The sequence below is a fragment of the Panthera leo genome, chromosome D4, assembly GCF_018350215.1.
Source record: "Panthera leo isolate Ple1 chromosome D4, P.leo_Ple1_pat1.1, whole genome shotgun sequence".
In the NCBI taxonomy this organism is placed as follows: domain Eukaryota; kingdom Metazoa; phylum Chordata; class Mammalia; order Carnivora; family Felidae; genus Panthera; species Panthera leo.
In genome coordinates this window covers 93,979,568-93,995,326 of record NC_056691.1, presented here as the reverse complement: position 1 = coordinate 93,995,326, position 15,759 = coordinate 93,979,568, and the positions used below count along the sequence as shown (strand labels likewise).

Below are 15,759 nucleotides of genomic sequence, written 5' to 3'. Positions count from 1 at the left end.
CTGCCTGCTATTCACTGCTGATCACTCGGATAGGATGAAGGGTCCAGCCGGCGTGGGTAGGGCCTCACAGGCCTTCAAGAAGGCGCACGTGGCGGGTGGTAGGCCACTGCAGCCAGTTCTGTATCAAGCCACACATGTCTACTGAGTGCCCTGTGGGCCGCAGCTGTGCTAGAACCTGGGGCACCCCAGGCAGAGTGGGGCCAGCAGCACCCTTCCCAGGTGGGAGGGTGGAAGAACCCTGTATGACCTCTGAGGCCCTCCATAACCCTTGGCTGGGGTGGAGTTGGGTCTGAAACAGCAACCAGGTGGACATTTTGCTTTTCTTCTGTTAGAGCCTAGGACTGAGGGGCAGAAAACCAATGCTCCAGCTCAACCTCTGATGCATGTGTGACCCTGGATGAGGCCTGTCTATCCTGCAGAGGCCCACAGAGATGGAGGAGGGGAAAGAGCCAGTTACGCTTAACCCTAACCTAAACCCTGCCCCTGATCCAGACCCTGACCCCCATCTCAAGCCTGGCCTTGACCCCAACCCATGACCCTAACCCTAACCCCACCCAGATTCTCAGGCTGATCCACACTTGCATTGTGAACAGAACCAAACAAGTTTTAGGGGATTCTCATTTTCTCCCGAGACCTCCTCAACTGTGCAATCCTGCCCACATGCCCATGGAGGTGGCCTTGCCTCTCGTGGACTCACTGATTGTTGATTCCCACAGCCCTTACATACATCACCCAGCAGAATGGGGTTTATTTTTGATTTTTTGCTAAGTTTTATTTTAATCCAAGGACTTTGATTCATACAAAATGTCATTGTAGAAACAATAGCAGAATCCAAAGTCTGGGTGATCAATATTACTCAGGCAGCAAACTCATCAATCACAGGATTGGTTTAAAGCAGGCCCCAGTTGTGTTGCATGGTTGGGACTTCTTTTTGGGTATTTTTTTAACACTGTTCTTAAATATAAAGTTTTGCAACAAACCTTTGATTTATATCAAATATAATTAAAAATTAACAAATGAATACATTGTATCAAAAAGTACGAAGATATACATTTTCATGCACATACTTGTATATATGTATATATGTATATATTTTACATGCACACATAACTTATTCAAACTACAGCCACTGCTTGACTGGTCCAGATGCAGACAACTGGTTAATGCATTTCAAATTTGGCAACTCACTATGAGATCTCAGTGGAAACACAGGATAGCTGAAAAGAGACGATACAGAAACAAAACCCAAATTCAGGAAAACAAGACACAGTATCTCCTCCCCCACTCCCTGTAGTTTTCACCAATTCCAGTGTCTAGAAGAATCCAGACAAAGTGGTGAGGCTGTGTGGGGCTAGACCAGTGATTCTCCACCCAACATGGCCAGGAAAGTAGCTGTGGTTCTGCACAGAATGGATACATTCAAAATAACATGGGCCAGAGATGAAACATCAGTATCAAAATACAGGTCCTTCTGCTTTGCAACAGGAGCACAGCGATCTCATGCACAGTCTGAGATTCCATTCCAGTTTATTATTTCCTATTGCAGTAAAATACTCTGTAATCTTAAAGTTTCAGAGTGTTGTGCCTTCCAGTAAGGAAATTCTATAAAATGGTTTGGTCACAATCATGCTGAAACCCTAGAACAGGTGGCGGTCTTATGTGATTTATTTCTATTAAATGTGTGTCTTTTGTTGCATAGCCCTATGGGTTAACGACATCCACTCACTAGGACACACCTCCACACACAGACACACACACACACACATCACAGGCCAAGTTTCTTCAAGGTGAGTCATGGGGTAAAAGCCAATGGGAACACTCAAATGATCCAGCAAAGAGATCATCTGACATTTCCAAACAGGGAGGATGCACCAGAATCACATCATCTAAATGTTCCCTTTGTTCACAAAACAAAAGGTGTCCCAGTGTTTTATGCACAGCCTCCTAACTATGGTCTTTCCCTTTTGAGAATGGCCATGAGGTTGGATTTCTCTTTTGTTTCCCGCTTTCCCATGTCTCGTGCCACACACAGTGCTGGGCTTCAGAAACTCCCATCTGAGCCGCAGTAGCCAAGGTTCTCCTTCACCAATCGCTTCCTCCGAGTTTGGGCCTCACTTCAGTCAGGACATCCCAAGTGCCCGCATCTGCTCAAACACAGGCCCTCACTCCTGCCCCGACAGCTCCAACTCCACTGCTCCCACCTCTCCCTCTCCCCACCACCTCTCCCTCCCTCTGGCCTTATCTGAAAAGAAACTTTCACGACAACAGACATCATGCCCCCTTTGGCAGGCATCCCATCCCTGAGATTCAGATGTAGAACAGACTGAAAACCCCCCATACAAGGACACGCTCTACCCTGCTCTGTGGCTTCCCAGGAAACTCTCATGCTGGTGGGAGGAAAACGGGGAAATGGTCACTTCATTTCCACCTACAACCTCCTCCTGGATGTTATGAGTGTTCTCCATTGACAGCAGCTTTCTACTTGGTTGATATTTGGAACTGTTTCCACAAAACCCACCACACAGGCCTCACGTCACCGCCCCCAGGAGCCTGGCACGAGAGGGCTCGGAAGTCAGGCACTTGGTCGAGAGCAGCAGGAGCCAGGGGTCACTGGGGGACCACCCGGGCTGGAAACAAGAGCATTGCCTCGCACAAGACACACACACACACACACACACACACACACACACACACTGAAGAGCTGAGAGCTTCCTACAGGTTGGATTTTTTTCTTTAAGTTATATTACTATTTCCTTCCCCATTTTTCTGGTTTTCTTTTTTTTTTTCTAGGTCAAGTATATGGAACTGACAAAAGAGGGAAGGGTGTCATGATTAAAAACCAAAACCAACAGCAAGAATGGTTTCCAGATTTGGTCCCTGTCAGGGATGACAGCATCTGGGAGAGGACAGAGAGTGTGTGAGTGTACTTCTAGTGTCCATTTGCTGTCCCAGGTACAACGGGCAATGCCACACATGTGTGTGTTTGTGGGCGCGGACAAGGCTTGCATGGAGCCAAAAGCAGACTCCCAAGGCTGCTGCTGTTGACTGTCAACTGTGTTGTCTTGCCAGGCTCTTAAGCACGCTGGGCTCCTCTGTACCACACACTTGAATAAAGGATGGTCTCCTCAAGATTCAGACCTCCTAAAAATGGCTCTAGGCACACACCCCGGATGCCGGGATCCATCACACAGGATTCAGACTGGCAGGGTCCTACTCAGCACATGCAGCCACTTCCCGTGTAGGGTCTGTGGTATGAGACCCAGGCAGGCAGCATACCAGGGGATAGAGAGAGCCACGTCCCTCTCCAAAAGGGCTTTAGGAATTGGTCCAGCGTCAAAGAGGAGGGCGGGAGCAGCGGGGCCTCCCCCCAGCTGGCCCCAAGGCGAGGCCCCTCCTCCCGGGAGCTGATGCCCCGCACTGGTGCCCCTGAGCGTCCCTGGGAGCCCAGCGTGGATGATAAAACTCATCGACTGGAACGCGCCCGCTGAGCAGGTGTGTGGTGGAGGCGGTGCAGCGAGCTAGCACCAGTGGTCTTGGTCGGGGTGGTGGTAGCTGTGCCGAACCCGGCCGCCCGAGCTGAGTCCCAGAGTGCAGTGGTAGCCATTGGGCACGCGACGGAGGGGGTGGGACTGGGAGGTCAGAGAGGACACATAGGAAGTCCGGGAGGAGCGCCCCGAGTTGGTGGCCACAGCCTCCTCGAAGGTGAGCGTGTCCTCAGGCTGGGCGCGGACAGTGTCCTCACTGTCCAGACGCTGCCCCAGGTAAGGGTCGGAGCCGATCCGAGAGCCAGCAGCCAGAGGCTGGCTGAGGGGGTCTCTCTGGAGCAGGGCGTTGTGTTCAGAAAGGCCACGGCTAAGCCGGCCAGGGGAGAAGGTGGGGAGGCTGGTCTGCGCCCCAGCGAAGTGGACAGGGGAAGAGTTGGCCGTCTTGTAGGTGACACTGGGACGGGGGGTCAGCGGCGTCTGGGGGAGCTGCCTCCGCCCACCACGGCCAGGGGTGCTAGCACCGGATGTTGACGACAAGGGACTCCCATTCACTGAACCACCACCCTACAAGAAAACAGAATAGAGCAAATAAAAATCAAAGGACCAGACCAAATGGACAGAGGCCAGTGCAAGTGAGAACCACGAAGGTGGTGGTGAGAGGCCTGGAGAGGGGCAGGCGCCCTGGGAGGGGGACGGGTAGGGCATGCGGTGGGGGGAAGACACATAGTGCTGGCTAGGCCTGGGGTGGCAGTCAGGGAATGATAGGTGACAAAGGGGGACAGGCAAGTCCAGGGAGAGGAGAGAGAGACCAGAGGCCAGTCCAAGGCAGTTGGGAGGGGAGGATTGGGCTGGTGGGGGAGGCATGGGGTGAGAAAGGGGAGGGGGTGCAGACTTGGGCCTGGGCACCAGGACATGAAGGGGGATTCAGAGCATAGGCCCAGGAGAGTTGTGAGGAGGGGCAGTGAGTGGAGGGGGGAGGGGAGGGTCATGTCTTACCTGTCTCGGGGGTCCTGGCTCCTGCCCGGCTGTCGGTGATGTGGGGTGGCTGCTGAGGGAGGGCTTGGGCTGCGGGGGCTCACGGCCCCCAAAGCGGTCACAGGAGTAGAAGCGCTGCTTCTCCGAGGAGGAGGAAGAGGGCTGCCTCCGCTCTTGGGACCGGCCACGCTCCTGCCTACGCTCCCGCCGGCAGCCTGTGGGCCCCTCTCCCGGGGGTGGCCCCGGCCCTGCAGCACTGCTGGGTGCTGGCCAGGAAGAGGAGAAATCAGCACAGAGAGCCAGGTTGGGAGACAGACTCCCCCCCACCCCAGACCTGGCCCCCAGGGCCAGCAGGGGGACCCAGGGAAGAGCGGAGGTGGGTGGGTGGTCCTGCCTGGTCCCCAGACCTAGGACTCGCCGCCCCCTACTCGGGGTTGCTTGTACGTGAGGCAAAAAAAGGAACACGGTCTCAGACCCCTGCCTCAGGCCATGGCCACTCAGGGGACCCCTCTCACGCACCGCCATCTGCGTCTGCGGACAGGCTGGGCCCCTTCTCCAGGGACTTCTGCTTCCTGTCCCTGCGGCGGTGGCAGCGGTGGTGGTGGTGGGGCACAGCCTGGCTGGCTGGGGCGCGGTCCAGGGCAGCGTTGCAGAGATGAGCCACATGGGGGCGCTGGGGCGCCAGCGTGGAGATGGAGCGCTTCATGGGGCTGGCGTCAGGGGCCGGCTGCGGGCGGGCAGGACATGGGTTGGCACACAGCCTGCGAGGGGGACCTGGGGCAGGCTCCAGGGTGGCTGGCAGCAGCCATGGCACTCCCTCTCTCGGGAAAGTTCTTCCCCACCGAATCCCACCCTTTCTCTCAGAGCACACTGCACAAGGTGCTCTCTGTGTCTGCCAGGCCGGGCAGGGCCCAGGCAGCCTGTTGGCCTCAGCATCCCTGGCGGACAGGGAGGATGCCAGGAAGAGGGAGGCTGTGGGCCTGGCTGGAAGAACCCTGAGGACCGGCTGAGTGTGAGGGCTCAGCTGGCCCAGGGCCATGAGGCTGCTTGCCCCGGGCTGAAATCAGGACCTGCGGAAATGCGCCCTCCAAGTAGAGCTGATCCACAGCCCCTGCTGGGTGTCCTCAAGTTGGATGGACGCCCAGCTGGCCAGGATCAGGAAGGGGAAAAGGACAGGAGCCACCACCAGTGGGAGGCAAAGACAAGTTTCGAGAACGAAAGTCAATTTAGATGTGTAGAACCAGGAACCACAAAAGGAGGCAGGAATAGAGCCAGCCCCAGGGAAACACCAAAGGTCATGTCCCTTCAGAGGCCCTCACCCTCCCAGCAAGTGAAAGAAGAGCCCCTTGACACAGCCTCAGGTCTGCAGACCCCTCTCTGAGACCTTGTGAAAGGGCCCACAGCCCCCCTGCCCTGGAGCTTCCTGCTCCATAGTCAAAGCATCCCAGAAGGAGCAGGGGAGGGAGGCGGTGCCACCTCCAGTGTCTAGAGAAAAAGCAGGGCAGGTCACCCTTGGAGCCTCGAGGGGAAATAGGGAGGACCAAGGTGTGAGGTACTGTGTGCATTTTGGGGGGAAGGTGCGGGCTGGGGTGGGAGAGGTATGTCCTAGAGAGAGGTAAAGGCTGGGTCAGGGACACAAGGCTGGAGGGTGGAGGCCCCAGTGCCCTGACGGGAGGCTGAACACAAGTGAGCGGTGGGACTCTTGGCCTCAATGGAATCTGGCTGAACGTCTTGAGACCATCACGGCGTTCTGGGAGGACCCAACAGGGCTGACAGTGCCCACGCTGTAGCACAGGTGGGGAGGCTTCGCATGGGACACAAGCCCTCCCTATGCCAGGTCTCCTCATGCCCCAGTCCCCAACCCTCCCACGACCCTGACCCTCCAAGACTACCCACCTGGGTCTCTGCAGCCAGGCGGGGCATGGAGGCCGCTCGTCCCTGACTCTCCAGCCCAGGTTGGGGCTCCCCGTCAGGACCTCTCAGGGCCATGCTCTGCATCTGGACATCAACAGCCTGGGCATACAGCAGCCCACAGTCACACCCACCTCCCCTCCACTCTCACCTTCTCCCCCACACCATTCCTGCCATCTACCACCATCCCTGTCTCACCCCCCATCCCCAGCCTCAATACCCAGCCCTGGGAGCCCTCACCGGTTTTCCTGGATGCACCGCCGGGATCTCTGTAGAGTGGCCACGCTCCAGGGGTGTCCTTGCCTCATAGGGTGCCTCCTGGGTCCTCTGAGTGCCCCAGGAAACAGACTCCTTGATGCCACTCTCTTGGGTTTGTCTGTGAAGAGAGGACTGTCCTGTTGGCTAAGAAGTCTATGGGGCACCATATGCCCACCAAGGACCTGGCTCTGACCCGCCAGGAGCCTACACTGGCCCTTTCTGCTCTGGGCTAGAGGAATCCCAGAGCCATAAAGCCCCTCAAGTGCAGGCACTCTCCAGTGGCTGCAAAACAAGGGATGTGGACCCAGGTCCAGGGCTTAGAGCAGGCAGGAAGAGAGGGAAGTCTGGGCCCACAACTTCCTGGCCTGTGGACAAGCAGCAGGTTCCTCAGCCCTAGACGGGGCCTCACACGTGTAGTGGGAGCATGAATGGCATTTGGCCAGGACAAGGCCACATGTGTACGTGATGTATCGCAGTAAGGACATCCTGCCTCTGCTGGCCCTCGGCTCCCTCCTGAGGGTTCCTCCTGTTCCTCACCTCCAAATTCACTGCCACCTCCCTGCTTCCCCAACCTCCAGCCATGGAGGCCTTTCTGCCCTTCAGATCTAGTGTCACATTTTGGAGGAGGCCTTCCCCAGTCCATGTACTTCACCTCACTCTATCGGTGTACATCTCCCACATGGCATCGAAACTGGCCAGCATTGGCCTGGATTACTGCTTGTTCCCATGTCCAGTGAAGCAATGGAAACACTCTCACTCACACAGGTCGCATGGCATCAATCACACTCTGAGCTCTGAGATGGAGTCTGCTGGCCTCAGCTGGCCACACTGCTAACAGGCATCTGCCCTGTGGTGTGCTATTTGGAGCTGCTGCTGCCTTAGGGATGGCTGCCCCTGTCAGGAGGCCCAGTCAGGAGAATGGAAGCTGGCCCTCCAGGCCTTGTGACCCCTGAGGTCACTCCGTGCGGAAGCCAGCTGCACGCATACCAGCATCAGACGGCACAGTAAATGCCCCAACTGCCCGGTCCAGGCTGACTGGGTACTGGCTCACTTGCAATAAAAGGGAGTGGTAGCTGATTCTATAAAAATTAGAACCATGAAAATAAGTAACATTCATTTTTCCTGAACTGAAATCTGGCTTAGAACGATCCAGAAAGACATCTCATGGGTCCACCGGGCCCAGGCGAGCTAGCCCGGGCCCAGGACCCAAGAGCTGCCAAGCTGGCCCCTGAATGTGAGAAGTAACACACCACTAAGTTATAGCAGTTTATTCCTCAGCAAAACCTACCTGATTAACACTCCATGACCCACAACCAGGCTTCAGAAAAGAAGGCCCAAAACATGTCCAAGAGAGGAAGATATTGGGAGCTCTCACCATGCATGCTGTGCACGGGCTGGTATAGGCCCCGCACCTCAGCCCTTGCTCAGTGACACAGAGCTCATGTCCCACTGTGCACTCGGCCACTGATTTGCTTTGGCCAATGAGATGGCCAGGCCCAACCTGCCTGCCAGGTACCACCTTTCAGCGATCCACGGTGCAAGAAAGGTGACTGTTATAACACTTGGTTTGGGGTGGTTCAATACCAAGAATTACTACAGCAAGAGTTAGGGGATAGGTGAAAAGGATATTAACAATTTGCCTACAAAATATAGTTGTTTCAGAAATCACTACCAGAATGGAGATATGAGAGGGAAAATGTCTCAGAGGAGTTCAGAAGTTGAGAACACAAATAGGCCATCAACAGACAGGGGTGAGGACTGAGGAGGAAACAAAAAATTTCGCAGCGGTCGGCAGGCACCAAAGGCCAGGGAGGAAGCAAAGGCTCCTCACTGGAAAGACAAATGGGCACGAACAGCGGGAGGTGACTGGGAATCATCAGCTGTCTAAATCCTTGGACCTCAGTGCTGTCAGAGGCACCCGCTTAACACTTCAGGAATGAGCTTTGCAGTCCACCACACAGACCGCTCCAGCAGCAGAGCAGGACAAGCTCTCAGGCAGCACCATCTGGTGGGAGGTGGGTGCAGGGCGGATGGTAGAGCGGATCCCCCAACAGGGGCGATGGGACAAGGGCTCCCTGTCCTGAAGCACTGCCTACAAGGAGCCCCTCTGAGAGGTGGAGGACCTTCCTCCCTGCACCGCACACCCTGGGGCCTGGTACTCACACTGCCCCACCGTTGCTGAGGGACGCAGAGCTCTTCTGCCGAAGGAACACCCGGGCTCCTCGGAGCACGGCCGGCTGTGTCTGCTCCAGGGTGGCCTTCAGAGGGTGGAAGAGGGACACAGGGCCCATCTGCACAAGGGACACAAAGAAGAGGAAGAGCTCTAGGGCAGAGGCAGGTGCCTCAGAAAGCTGCCCTGAGCCCACATGGGTTGTGGCTCCTTCTGCCCTACCCCCAGCCCTATGAGGGCTGCCACATGAGGCAGGCTTACTCCAAACCCGGACTGTGAGTGACTTCAGAAAAGTAATTTCACTTCTTGGAGCCTCTACTTCCCTACCTACAAAATCTGGAGACTACATCCAATTACAAATGGTAAAAAGACCTCATCTCATCATCAAAGTGGATTGACAGAGGCTGCATGAGCCCCAGATTCCCATTCCCAAGGTGGGTGAATGTCCCTATAAGCTCTGGACACCAGATGGACACTTTCTAGACAGAGAGTCTACATGTGGTCACTGATATTTTGGCTGTGTGGGAAAGTTGTTATCTTTGATGGATGACATTGGGAAGATGGGCCCCCAAACCAGCTCAGAGTCATGAGTGGAAGAAATCATGACCCAGGACCCATCAGTTTAAATCTCTCTGGTCCCTGCCTGTGTGTAGGGACTTCCTCAAACCTCCTCCTCAAGCATTCTTCAAACTTCTTTCCTCTACCACTTAAAAAAGTGGTATCTCCAGGGAATTCTGTTCTCAGCCCCTTTTCTGTTCCTGAACACTAGCTCTCAAGTCAGGGGATCCCCAGTACCAGCAAGAGACCAGCCGTTGGGAAGAATACAGGCTGTATGGAGCTTCTGACTTTGGGGCCAGAGAGCGGAGGCGGCTGCAGAAACCTCTCATCTTCCTTTTCCCGCTGTGCAATTTCCAAGAAGGGTGTGGGTTCCCTCGCTGTCAAACAACTGAAGGGTACCAGAGCCTCAGATTTACTTCTTGGAAATCTTGGAACCTGATACCTGGGATAGGCCTCCGGTGGCCTGGTGAATCTGGTCTCTGGTGGTCTTGTTCTGTTTGTAGAAGTCAAATATCATCAGAGCTGCATAGACTTTCCCCACTGTCATCTCGTCAGCTGGAAGGAGAGAAAATAGAGGATGGAATCTAAAGGAGGAAAGCAGGGTGGAGTGCGCTGAGGAAACAGCTCCCGCCACGAGGACTTCTGGACACACTCAGACAGAAGCACAGGGCTTGGCCAAAGCTGCACAGTCCCCACATGGTGCTTCCTGACACAACACATAACCCCTGGAGCTGCACTGACTATCTCCACAGGGCCCTCAATCTCCTCCCAAAAGAGTGGATGTGGAGTTTAATCTTTAAGCACATGGTCCCTTTTGGTATCTCTGACTGTAGGAGTCTCCCTGGTTTTCCCTGGGCTTTTTGACATATACACCCCACCAGGAGTGTGGGTGGCTGTGGCCACAGAATGAATCCCAGGTCACCCCCTCCCACAGCCTGTGCACTCACTTGTAAGACCGTTTTCCCTGCAGGTGGAAACAAAGTCTAGACTATCTACAAGGCTGCCCTGGCCCAGGCCTCCCAGCTCTGCCTCTGGGTGGGACACGAAAGGGGCATGAGGATGGGGAATTTCCTGCCTTCACTTACGTTTATGAGGTGGCACCAGTAAATCCAGGGTCTTCTGGGGCAGATTGGCCCACACGGAGGAAATCTCCTTCCTCAACTCTGCATCACACTGATGCTGCTTTGTGCCAGCTAGGATGGGACAAGGGTGTGGAGGAGAAGAAATATATAAGGAGCTATCCCACAGCCCCCTTGGGGAAGCAGGCCAAGCTGGGGCAGGCGGGGAGAGGTGTGGTGTGGGGAGGGATGTGGGGCAAACACAATGCTAGGAGAAAGGCCAAGCGGGAAGAAACACCATCATGGCGGCTGTCAGAACTCCTCCTGCCGGAAACCTGCCTACAGACAGAGGCACGTGTGTGTGTAGGCCCTGGGAGCCGAGACGGAATTCGGAATTCGGTGGCAGTCCAGCCATTCATCCACCCATGCGTCCACCCATTCAGAACTACTGAGGGAACACCCACCACATGCCAGGTACTGTTCTAGGTGATGGAACAAAAACAAAGGAGCTTCCCTTGTGGCAAGATGTGGCTTTTATTAACAATAAAGTGGCAGTAAGTTAAAATCCAGTTATGTTGGGTGCAGAAAAAGCCAAGGAGGGAGGGATTTTGGACATAGTAGTCAGGAAAGGTCTCATGAGAAGGTGGCATGTATGTAAGACCCTGTAGGCAGGAAGGCATGAGGCAGTGCAAAGGCCTTAGTGTTTTACACAATGAGCCAGGACAGCAAGGCTCATGGTGGGGTGGGCGTGGGGGGGCAGGGAATGCAAGGGAGTGGATGTTGAGATGGGATGCAGCAGAAGGGGCTGAACAGAGGGATAGAATACTCGGGTTTATCTTTTTTTTTTTTTTTTTAAACAATCAGGTTTATTATGGTATAACATACATACAATGAAATTCACCCTTTTTAGTCATCCCATTCTGTGAATTTTGGTAGATGCCTAAAACCATGTATCCACAATAGAGACATGGTACACGCACCACTGCCAAAGTTCCTCTGTTTGATCCCTTTGTAGCTGACCCCTTATCCTCTTCCCATCCATCCCATCACTGATGTGTTTTCGGTCTTGGTTGTTTTGCCTTCTCCAGAATGTCACACAAACGACATCATCAGTGGTGTATTGGCTTTTGAGTAGGACCTTTTCTACTCAGCATGATGCATATAGATCCACCCATGTTGCTGAATGTATCAGAAGTCTGTTTCTTTTGAATGCTGAGTACTACCTCATTGTACAGATAGTCCACAGTTTGTTTATCCATTCACCAATTGTGGACATTTGAGTTGCTTACATTTTGAGGTGATTATGAAATAAAGCTGTAAACATTTGCTTATATGTTTTTATGTAGGTGTAGGGTTTTTTTGTATGTATGCCCTCATTGTGACTGTATTTGGAGATAAGGCCTAGAAGAGATAATTAAGGTGAGATGAAGTCATAAGGGTGGGGCCCTGACCCATATTTAGTGTCCTTATAAGAAGAGACACCAGAAAATTCGCTCACTCTCTGCACGCACTCAAGGAAAGACCACATGAGCACACGGTGAGACGGTGACCAGGCCCCACAATGAAACCTATCTTCCAGCACCTTGATTTGGATGTTCAGCCTCCAGACGGTGAGACATAAATTTCTGTGTTTAAGCCACTGAGTTATAGTATTTTGTTAGGGCAATGCAAGCAGACTAAGATACTAAATGTCAAGATGTCTCTCCTTTTTTTAGCATATAGTTGTCTATATTTTTCCAGTACCATTTGTTGAAATAATTATCTTTTCTCCATTAATCGCCTCTACAACTTACCAAAAACCCATTGAAATGTGAGGGTGAGTCTCTATTGTGTTGCAATGACTTATGTCTCTGTCCTGTCACTAACACTACACACTTTGATTAACATGCTTCATACAAAGTATTTGATTCAGGTACAGTGAATTTTCCAACTTTGTTCTTCTTTCAAAATTGTTTGCTACTCAAGGTCTTTTGCTTTTCTATACACATTTCAGAGTCAATTTGTACATTTCTACCTAAAAAGGCTGCAAGGATTTTGACTGGGTTAACATTTATTCTATTGTTCAATATGGGAAGAACTGACATCATGAAAATATGGAGTCTTCCAACGCATGAAGATGAGGCAGTGCTTGATTTATTTAGGTCTTCTTTGATTCTTTCAGTCAATGTTCTGAAATCTGCCACATACAAATCTCACATATATACTTTTTAGAGTTATACAGCAACACAGAAGTATCTCATGTTTTTGGTGCAAATTTAATGGAAATTTTTTCCATTTCAATTCCTAATTGCTAATATATAGAAACACATTTACTTTTTATGTATTGATCTTGTATCCTGTGACTTTGCTATACTTGTGTTATTAGTTTTAGAAACTTTTGTTTACTGGCTTGAAACAATAGGGATTTATTATTTCAGTTCTGGAGGCCAGAAGCTCAAAAGCAAGGTATCCACATCACTGTGCCCACTCCCCCAAATGCCCTGATGAAGAATCCTTCCTTGCCTGTTTCTAGATGTTGGTGGTTCCCAGCCATCCTTGACATTCCTTGGCTTGCAGATGCTTCTGTTTTATTAACTTTTTATTAGAGTCTTTCACATTTTCTCCATTGATGATCGCATCAATTGTGAACAGAGGCAGTTTTATTTCTTCCCTTCCAATTGGTATGCCTCCTATTTCTTTTTCTTAACTAATTACAATGGCAAGAACCTAAAGTATGATGTTGAACGAGAATGGTAACAGTAGACATCCTTCCTTTGTTCTTGATCTTAGGGGGAACAGAGTCAGTCTTTGTTAAGTGTGTCAATCACTGAAAGTTTTTCATAAATATCCTTGATCAGATTGAGGGTGTTTCCTTTCATTTCTAGTCTATGCAGAATTTTCACAATCATGAATAGATATTTAATTTTATGAAATGCTTTTTCTGTATCTATTGAGATGGTTATATAGTTTTACTTCTTTGACATGTTAAATTACATGGATTGATTTTTAAACTTGAACTCAACTTGCATTCCTGGGATAAACTCTACTTTGTCATCACACAAATACACACACACACACACACACACACACACACACACACACACACATAGCTACATTCAATTTGCTAAAATTGTGTTGAATATTTTTGTGCCTATAGTCATGAGGGATGTTGATCTGAAATTTTCTTTTCTTATAATATCTTTGTCTAGTCTTGGTATCAGAGTCATGTCAGCAGCATACAGTAAGTTGAGAAATATTTTCTCTTTTTCTATTTTCTGGAAGAGTTTATAGAGAATTGGTATTATTTCTTCCTTAAAAGTTTGGTAGGCTTCACCTATGGACCTAACTGGGCCTGGGATTTTTTTGGTTGGAAGGCTTTTAACTAGAATTTAATTTCTTTAATAAATATAGTGCTACTCAGATTCTCTCTTCCTTTTTTTAACCCACTCAGGTTATCTATTCTTGAATGAGCTTGATAGTTTGTGTCAACAAATTTTTCCATTTCATTTAAGTTGCTGAAGTTATCGAGTGTTAGGTTGAAGGCAGACAAGGGCAGAAGCAGACCAGTGGGCAGCTACTGCCACAATCTAGTCAAGACCCAAGAGAACGTGGCTTGAACCAGGAGCTGGCAGTGGGAGAGGGCAAAAAAGTGATCATGTTCTGGTGTATTTTGAAGGTAGAGTCAGAAGATATGACAAGAGATCAGATATGGATCAGAACTGGAGTAAGGGGGGGGCAGGGAAGAGGAGGTAAGAATCACTATAAAGGTTTTGGCTTGAGTGACTAACAGGAAGAACAGAGTTGCCACCGACGGAGGTGGGAAAGACCAGGGGAATATGTGGCGCTCAAGATTGGCCACGGGGACTTTGTAGTGTTTACTGGGCCTCCAAGTGGAGACAGTAAATAACTTCCCTCACGTAACTCCTCGCATGACAACACACGTCTGGAGTTGGGACTAAAAACCCAAATGTTGGAATTCACAATATTTAGAGCCGTGAGAGTAGACAGAATGACAACGGTGGCAAAGAGAACAGTCTGAGGTGCACAGTGACATTCAGACAGTGGGAGACAAGAGAAAACAGAACAAGAAACATCAAAGGGGTTCAAAAAGAAGTAAGTGACAGCAGAGGAAAGGCCGCTGATAAGTAAGATAAGGGCTGAGCACATGGAAGTCACTGGAGAGCTTAACATGAGCAGTTCACTATTGCAGTGAAAGCCCGACTGCAGCCTGAAAAAGAGACATCAGAGAGGCAATACAGACCAGTCTCTCAAGGAGCTGGTTGTGATAAAGGAAAAAATACAAATAGGGAAGCTAATGCAGGGGGAAGAAAACCTTTTAAAGATGGGAGAGATGTCGATACAAATAATCTAATATAGAGAAAAAATGGACGAGACAAGAAGCAGGGTACAGAATTTCTGGCTTGACATCTTCGGGGAGATGATGAGAAGGTAGGGACTGGCCCTGACTCATCCATTACAAACAAAGCGGCTGAGCTCAAGGGCACAGGTGCAGCCATGAGGGCAGTGTGGGGTAGGGATGGTGCAGATCCCCTCTGGTGGCTCTAATTTTCTCTGTGAAGATAAAGCAGTCATCACACGAAGGTGAAGGTGGAGAGGACACACTAGAGTTTGTTCTCCCCTAGATTTGGCACAGACTATGTGGTCCTGTCGGTTAGCTCAGGAGAGGACCTGACAGGGACTGGGCTCACTACGGTGAGTGGGCAGAAGGCACACAGACTCTTCACCCTGGAAGGGTACCGGCTCATGTAAACCTGGGCCAGGTTATGTTCTGGTTCTAACACACTCTAGCTCTGGGCAACCCGGACAAGTCATTTAATCTCACGGCACCTCAGATCCCTCAAAGGAAAATGGGATCATTAAAATGCTCACATGCAGAATGGTTATCAGGGGATAAAGTCAGTGTCTGACCGAGGTGCCATGGGCAGCTGTCTTCAGTCCCCTCCAGACAAGCCCCCTCACCCCCCTCCCTGCATGCCCACCTGCGGGTGGCTCTGAAGTGCATTGCCCAGCCCTGGCTTGGTGCCCTCCCCAGATGCTGCCTTGCTCACCTGGAGCCAGCTTGATCTCCAGTGCGGTCCGAATGAGGGCCATCAGCGTGGACGTGAAGTGGACAGTCATGTCCTCATTGGAGATGGGCATGTTCATGCGAACCAGGCGCTAGGGACAAGGGGAGCAGGTCAGGGCCAGGCCTACGGGGGTCCCTCCGCTACAGGACTACAAGGTGCTCAAAGCCCCTAGAGGCTGGGCTTGGCCTCCTGGAAGTAGCTTCTGCAGGTGCCTAGGGCCAAGCAAGGTTGGGTGGCTGGGAGTTTTGCCAGCATTCACACTCACCCTTGTATCCCCA

The 15,759-nt window shown here is 51.4% G+C and overlaps 1 protein-coding gene across 1 annotated transcript in view; it reads right to left on the bottom strand.

Moving 5' to 3' along the window:
- Nucleotides 1-2,758: 2,758 nt before the first annotated feature.
- The window catches only part of CACNA1B (calcium voltage-gated channel subunit alpha1 B), a 189,012-nt gene continuing 176,011 nt past the window's right edge, over nt 2,759-15,759 (bottom strand). Inside the window, exons 39-47 of the mRNA XM_042912141.1 lie at nt 15,464-15,572; nt 10,443-10,550; nt 9,800-9,912; nt 8,793-8,920; nt 6,612-6,747; nt 6,357-6,473; nt 4,980-5,187; nt 4,482-4,726; nt 2,759-4,049 (exon numbers count right to left, since the gene is read on the bottom strand). Of these exons, the coding sequence (XP_042768075.1) occupies nt 3,519-4,049; nt 4,482-4,726; nt 4,980-5,187; nt 6,357-6,473; nt 6,612-6,747; nt 8,793-8,920; nt 9,800-9,912; nt 10,443-10,550; nt 15,464-15,572 (1,695 nt within the window). The 3' untranslated portion in view covers nt 2,759-3,518. The remainder of the gene's footprint in view (nt 4,050-4,481; nt 4,727-4,979; nt 5,188-6,356; nt 6,474-6,611; nt 6,748-8,792; nt 8,921-9,799; nt 9,913-10,442; nt 10,551-15,463; nt 15,573-15,759) is intronic.